This window comes from Sinocyclocheilus rhinocerous, unplaced genomic scaffold (assembly GCF_001515625.1).
Source record: "Sinocyclocheilus rhinocerous isolate Xijiao unplaced genomic scaffold, SAMN03320098_v1.1 scaffold864, whole genome shotgun sequence".
NCBI lineage: Eukaryota > Metazoa > Chordata > Actinopteri > Cypriniformes > Cyprinidae > Sinocyclocheilus > Sinocyclocheilus rhinocerous.
In genome coordinates this window covers 17,644-25,493 of record NW_015645567.1, presented here as the reverse complement: position 1 = coordinate 25,493, position 7,850 = coordinate 17,644, and the positions used below count along the sequence as shown (strand labels likewise).

Genomic DNA, 7,850 nt, shown 5'->3' with positions numbered 1-7,850 from the left:
TTTAGAGAAACAACAGTATTTAGTGGGGAACAAATACAAGTTTTATATATATATATATATATATATATATATACACACACAGTATATATATTATTCATAAAGTCTCCTCAAGTAGGCTGCAAAAAATTTATTGTCAAATTAGATTACTGAAAATTAATTAAAAGTCATCTTTGGCATCAAAATTTGGTTCATGATTTTGAAATGAATAATTAGTTATTATTTAGATGAATAAAAATGAATTTATATTTAATAGTTGCTGTTTTTAACCAGCAGTTTTATTGAACCATAAATCTATATAAATTTAACTGATGAAAAAAGGTTACTTGAGTAAATCTGTTTTGTTTGCCAAGTATGTTAAAAATTAACACAACATACCCCACAAATTTTTTCATTTTATTATTCTATTATTTTGTATTATTTTTCATTTATTTCACTTACCAAGGCTTTAATATAATGAAATATTATTACAATTGAAAATAACTGTTTTCTATTTTAATATATTGTTAAATGTAATTAACTCCTGTTACTAATAATAATAATAAATTTTTTTTGTTTATGGCTGCCAAAAATTCAGCTTTGTCATCACAGGAATAAATTACATTTAAAAATATATTATAATAGAAAATAATATTTCACAGTATGACTTATTTTACTGTATTTTTATTCAATTAAACGAAACCCAGATTTGCACTTTTTTTTAATGCTTGCTTGAGTTAATTTCACAAAATCGGCTGTTATGTTGCTGCCTTTTAAAAAAATTAACACGCTTCATTTTACTTTGTTTTACTCTGCACATATAATCATTTTGGTTAAAACCTGATTGTGTCATGCTGTTCACTCCTTTTTTTTATCTTACAGCTGACCAAACGTTTGCCGCCCATAAAAGAGGCCAAACCGAGACTGCAGAAGCTGTTTAGAGATTTCTGGCTGTATTCGGTTGTGATGGGCTTCGCTGTCGAGGGCTCAGGTCAGATAACTCTCATGTATAAATCACTTATACAAGTCAACATATATTGTCTTAAGATTGAGCAATATATTATTACTGTTACCAGTTAAAAATACCTAATCGTAGTTCTATATGATGGAAGGAAGGAAGCTCTGTAATTATACTGCTACTTAATGCTGTGTTAAAAATACCTCAATAGTAAATAAAAGGTTAGCATAAGCCGTCCAGTTTGTGGGTCTGAATATTGATCTCAGTGATTTTGTTATGTTTCATGTTCAGGTTTGTGGCCGGAGGAGTGGTATGAGGGAGTGTGTGAGATCGCAACCAAATCCCCCCTGCTGACGTTCCCAAGCGGAGAACCGCTGCGCTCAGAACTGCAGTATAACTCTGCCCTGAAGAATGACACGGTCACTCCGGTACTGCTCAATCAGTAAAAGTCAGATTGTTCTCTGCTTCCAATATTGCCAAATCAGACAGATCATTTTGGTAAATTCAAGTCACATTTATTTATATAAGGCCTTATACAGACCATTTCAAAGCAGCTTTAAAATGTTAAACGGGAAAATCACAGTGTTAGTGTAGCATAATTTCAGCAATCATGAAACAAACTCAGTTCAACTATAAAGCAGCTCTACTGTACAGAAGACAACAGTGTCATTGTCCGGTGGAAACCTGTTTCCGTTATGGAATAAAACAATTAAAAAGGTAACTGCGACTTTATATCTCACAATTCAGATTTGCACTTCTGAGAAAAAAAGTCATAAGTTTGAGATACAAACTCAGAATTGTGACTTTTTTTCTCAAAATTCTGAGTTCTTGTGTTTTTTTTTGGTTCCGCTATGGAATAAATCTTATATTTTTGACTTTTAATCACAATTGTGAGTTTGTCAAATGTCAAAATTCTGACTTGTCTTTTCAGAATTGTGAGTTCGTATTTCTCAGTTTTGAGTTTACATGAGAAACCTGGGAGTTTATATGAGGTTAAATCCTCAAAATTGCAAGAAACAAAAGTCAGAATTTTGAGAAGAAATTTATTTTTTTAATCCTCTGGCAGAAATGTTTTTCTCATCTGATAGTGTGAGTGCAGACTAATTGTGACCCTGGAGCACAAAAGCAGTCTTAAGTCGCTGGGGTATATTTGTAGCAATAGCCAAAAATACATTGTATGGGTCAAAATTATTGAAATATTATTGAATGCTATTAAAATAATAATTTTTCTTTTATGCCAAAAATCATTAGGATATTAAGTAAAGATCATGTTCCATGAAGATATTTTGTAAATTTCTTACCGTAAATATATCAAAACTTAATTTTTGATTAGTAATATGCATTGCTAAGAACTTCATTTGGACAGCTTTAAAGGCGATTTTCTCAATATTTAGATTTTTTTGCACCCTCAGATTCCAGATTTTCAAATAGTTGTATCTCGGCCAAATATTGTCCGATCCTAACAAACCATACATCAATGGAAAGCTTATTTATTCAGCTTTCAGATGATGTATAAATCTCAATTTAAAAAAATTGACCCTTATGACTGGTTTTGTGGTCCAGGGTCACAATTGATAATATTACTGAATGTGAATAGTCTTTTCCGACATGATTTGGCTAAAATTGTGCCTCCACATGCATCACAGTTTCATCCTGTAAATTGAACGCTATGTGTTGTGTTTCTAGGCCGAGCTGAATGATTTGAGAGGCACCATCATTAACCTGCTGGATCCTCCGCCGGAAGTCGCTGCGCTCATCAATAAACTGGACTTCGCCATGTCCACCTACCTGCTGTCTGTCTACCGTCTGGAGTACATGAGGTACACCGGATCTGTTGAGCAGGGGACTGTTTTAGACCAGTGTTTCCCAACCGGGGTGCCGTCTGTAAATCCTACATTAAAATCTGTCATATAAATTGGTCTTTTCATTAGAAATTAGCCTACTGATTGCCACCATTGATGGACATTTTTTAATAATATTAAAAATATCTGTATGACATTATATTCTGCAGTTCTTCCCTGTTGTACCGAATATCTATACTTTTCAAATTATCACATCGAAGTTAGAAATTCAAATATTGTGACAAAATTAATTTTGTAGGGTGCCACAAATTTGTTAAAACTTCCAAAGGGTGCCGCGACAAAAAAAAGGTTGGGAAACACTGTTTTAGACGGCTGTCTTCTTAGTCTGAACAGTCACGTGACCTCTTGTATCTTCTCAGGGTGTTACGCTCACTGGATTCTGATCGTTTCCAAGTCATGTTTCGATACTTTGAGGACCGAGCGATCCAGAAGGATAAATCAGGTGGGCTAGAACATTCATCTGTTTCTAGATGATTTAAGACAACTTATGATTTTGTTTTCTCAAAGTGACTCATTTTCAGTAGCACTTACCGATACGTTTTATTCCTATCTATATTCTGAAGAGTAGCTTGTTCATATATCATTCCCCTGATTTATATAACATTTCTGAAAACATAGTGAAAATGTTTTAGTTTTTTTTCTGCCTGTTGAAAATACTGTATTTTATGATTCTGATACACTAATACAGCAACAAAATTAAACAAGAATTTTAAACCGAGCTTTATCCAATGTTCATATTGATATGTTGGAAATGTATGCAAATTATATGATTCCTCATTTGCGTATTTAAACATAACATTTTAGAAAACTTGCAATACAAAAAAAATTGAAATTCTTAATGTACTGTGATTAATCTCTTGGGGAATGTTTGATATCTATTTGCCCTATTCACCTATAGAGTCTTGTTCTGAGATTCAAGTTTAGCAAATATATAATCAATAGATGATTTGCTGTGATTGTGTTCCTCGTATCCTCTCAGGAATGATGCAGTGTGTCATTGCGGTGGGGGACAAGGTCTTTGATGTCTTTCTTCAGATGATGGCTGACAAGGTAAATGAGAAATCACACGAACAGGTTTAACACCTCGACTTGGCCACTTGTTGTTATCCTCTAATGTTATATATCTTTTTTCCTAGGAAAAGACCAAAGCCCATGAGGAGGAGTTAGAAAATCATGCTCAGTTCCTGTTGGTCAACTTCAACCACATTCACAAGAGAATCCGAAGAGTGGCTGACAAATATCTGTCAGGACTCGCTGAGACGTGGGTCCTTCTCCATTACAAACACAGGAAATGATGTCAGATCGTACTGAACTCAAAAGTGTTCTGTAGAGATTTCTGTAGATATGTTGTCATGTTTCTGTGTGGGTTAGCTGACCATCCGTTATCTCACAAACAGTAGAGAACTGTATTTCTTCTTCTTGAATGTTCAATGCAGCTGTGTCTCTTTGTTTTTCCGTCTAGTTTTCCGCACTTGTTGTGGAGCGGTCGTGTCCTGAAGACCATGCTGGATATATTACAGACCCTGTCTCTTTCACTCAGCGCTGTAAGTGCTCAGATCAAGTTCATATGTGTTTCCTCATATGGAGATGTTCAGGGTTTTGTTACAGGAGATGTTTATGACACATTATTGATTTCTTAAAGGGGTCATATGATGCGATTTCATTTTTTCCTTTCTCTTTGGAGTGTTACAAGCTCTTGGTGCATAAAGAAGATCTGTAAATTTGCAAAGACTAAAGTCTCAAATCCAAAGAGATATTCTTTATAAAAGTTAAGAGTTAGCCACACCTACCAAAAACGGCTCGTTCGAACACGCCCCCACATATCTACCTCACTATGTGGGAAGATTTGCATAACACCGCCCAAATGTTCACGCAAAGAAAGAAGGCATAACTTTTATTCTCGCTGTAGTATTGTTGCCGCTGCCGCCATGTCGTGAAGACGCTGTGTGCTTCGTTGTGAAAGCGAAACTACTTTGTTTGATCTTCCAAAAGAGGACGATATCCGCTTCGCCATGCCTAGAGCTGATCTGTGCTGGTCGCTGAGGGAATACATCAACTTAGTGCTGTGGATCGCCGGATCGGCTTTCACCGCTCCTTCGCCGGGACCGCCCTTCTCGACCCCGCCGCCTCAGCTCACTCTTGCCCGGCTTCAGCTCAGGCTAAGCCGGGGCTTTCGCTCACGCTAGGCCACTGTGTTTTTCGTTGTGAAAGCGAAACTACTTTGTTTGGTCTTCCAAAAGAGGACGATATCCGCTTCGTCATGCCTAGAGCTGATCCGTGCTGGTCGCTGAGGAAATACATCAACTTAGTGCTGTGGATCGCCAGCACATTTTATGGAGGACTGTTTACTGATCCTGGGAGAGTAACGTTAGACTAATATATATTTGTATTATATATGTATATTATATTTATATAAAATAATTTATCTAAAAAAAATATATATATTTTTTTATTACACATAATATAACAACACAAAAATATACATATATTTATGTTTAATATAAATATATATTCATATATATTATTTTTGCTTAATTTTTAGTTGAACTTACTGTAAAAATGTATCAGTCTATTTGGGTTTTTTGACTGGAATATAAAATGAGTTTAAAAAAGCATAGATATGAATTTGGCTTATTAAAAAGCATGGTATTGCATATGCGTTAGTGATAGATTTGGGATTTCATATGTCATGTGTAGAGCATAGTGAAAGACTTTGCTGCCCGCTGTGGAGAAATCCTAAAAGAGGCCATGAAATGGGCGCCATCGGTCACCAAATCTCACCTACAGGTTTGGCCTCCCATTCAAAATACTACTGATATTTAGATTCACTACCACTATTATCCTCTGCAGTGATTTTAACATCATCGATGTGTTTTCCACAGGAGTACCTGAATAAGCATCAGAACTGGGTGTCGGGTCTGTCTCAGCACACGGGTCTGGCGATGGCCACTGAGAGCATCCTGCACTTTGCTGGATACAACCGTCAGAGCACCAGTCTGGGTGTAAGATGACCAACATGTGTTGAGCTTTAGTTCATGCCGAAGGGATATATTGACTAGTTCCTTAGTGATAATAAACAATCAGGAAATTCTGTGAAAAGTATGTTCTCTGTCATTTCAGATCAGTGTTATTTTGGTATTATTGAGCTACTATAATAGTTTTGTTAATATTTTGAATTATATTTTATTTTATTTTTTCCATTTTAATTTTGATCAAAGCTTATTTGTGTTTTTTTTTATATATGTCTGTATAGTTTTTATTCATTTTTATTTTGAGTTTTAGTAGTATTTATTTAGTATATCTAGTTAAACTAAATGAAAATGAGAAAATTTGCCTGTTTAAATTTTTTTTATATTTTATTTTAGTTTAATTTACTTCAATTGTATTTTATTTTAGAGTTAACATTCATTTTATTTCAAGTAAAAAAAAAAAAATTATGGTTTTTATTGTAGTTAAATATTATGTTCCTGTTTCAGACCACTCAGCTCACAGAGAGACCAACATGCGTGAAGAAAGACTACTCCAACTTCATGGCCTCCCTCAACCTGAGAAACCGCTATGCTGGAGAGGTAATGCTGAATAATAAAGCTGAGGCTGCTGGGTGTTTTATGAAAGAAGCTCAGAGTCATAACTCCTCACGTGTCTTATATGCAGGTGGCAGGGATGATCCATTTCTCTGCGGCCACACGGAGCACGTCGGATCTGAATAAACTGATGATTCGTCAGATGAATGAAGCTCTGGACGGAGGCCAGCCGGAAGCCTTCACTGAAGCCATGTTCAAAATGGCTGCGCTGTTGATCAGCTCAAAAGGCATGTTACTACATTGCAAGCCATACGCCAACAGTAGATGTTCATACCATCAAATTGCAATAAAGAATCAAATTGCATAATGAAACACTGAAATATACCACAAATCAAGTTCAGTTTTACAGTATGTTGTTGTTTTTATAGATAACAGGATAAGAAGAACAATAAGACCACGGGCAGTCATTAACAAAGTCAGTTGAGTTTTGATTTAATGTTGTGTTTATTGTGTAGAATGGGATCCTCAGCTGCTGCATCAACTGTGCTGGTCTCCATTAAAGATGTTCACTGAGAATGGCATGGAAACAGCTATTGCCTGCTGGGAATGGCTCCTGGCTGCAAGGACAGGCGTTGAAGTCCCGGTAAGATACACACATGTATATTGGCGCTTTTCCACTGCGTGGTACGACTCGGCTCGGTATGGCTCAGTACGGCACGGCACGGCTCGGCTCGGTTTCGTGATCAGCAGAGTTTGCACGTCACGTTTTGGTAACGGTACGGTTCGCTTGGAACCCCAACCGAGGTGGTACTAAAAAAAGTACCAGGTACTGTACCCAGTGGAAAACCCCCCAAAAGTGAACCGTACCGAGCCGTACCGTGCAGTGGAAAAGCGCCATTAGTAGAGCTGTCATAATACCAATATTTTGTCAATGCATACCAATACCAGTAAAATTAAATGGTCTCAAAACCCAAATAAAATGATAGAAAATAAATCTCAAGTAATTATTCCAGTAAACAGTCATTTATAAGTAATAAAACGGGTTAAAAAAGGCAAGTAAATAGCAGAGAAATGCAATCACATAACCAACATAATATTCAAGCAGCTGGAGATAAAATAAAATAAAAACATACTGAAATGTAAAGTAGTACTTTATAATACTACTGTATTTATTCACAAGTTATTAAATTAATATATGATTGTTATATTATAATTATTATCAGCTGCAACTGCCAGAAAAAAAAAAAGAAATCATAATGAAATTTAAAATAGTACTTTATAATACTAATGTAATTATTCATTTAATTTGCTTAATTATATTATAACAAATTTATGTTTATTTATTAATTAATAATAATATATCAACTTAATATACAATTATTATAGTATTTAGTACTTTAAAATACTTTTGTAATTATTTACAATAGTATTTATTAACTTAAAATATTATTATTATATATATCAATTTTTTTCTATTATATTTTGTATTATATTACATGAATTACCATAAAACATTTGCACATCAGGCCA

At 34.9% G+C, this 7,850-nt stretch overlaps 1 protein-coding gene across 1 annotated transcript in view; it reads left to right on the top strand.

Annotated features, from left to right (window-relative positions):
* Positions 1–7,850, top strand: part of LOC107706738 (phosphatidylinositol 4-kinase alpha-like) — a gene marked incomplete at its 3' end in the record, with an annotated part of 38,069 nt that overhangs the window by 13,396 nt on the left and 16,823 nt on the right. The window contains exons 19-30 of the mRNA XM_016510545.1: positions 859–967; positions 1,226–1,362; positions 2,621–2,754; positions 3,156–3,238; positions 3,776–3,846; positions 3,933–4,057; positions 4,259–4,340; positions 5,494–5,583; positions 5,679–5,798; positions 6,273–6,365; positions 6,451–6,607; positions 6,836–6,963. Of these exons, the coding sequence (XP_016366031.1) occupies positions 859–967; positions 1,226–1,362; positions 2,621–2,754; positions 3,156–3,238; positions 3,776–3,846; positions 3,933–4,057; positions 4,259–4,340; positions 5,494–5,583; positions 5,679–5,798; positions 6,273–6,365; positions 6,451–6,607; positions 6,836–6,963 (1,329 nt within the window). The remainder of the gene's footprint in view (positions 1–858; positions 968–1,225; positions 1,363–2,620; positions 2,755–3,155; positions 3,239–3,775; positions 3,847–3,932; positions 4,058–4,258; positions 4,341–5,493; positions 5,584–5,678; positions 5,799–6,272; positions 6,366–6,450; positions 6,608–6,835; positions 6,964–7,850) is intronic.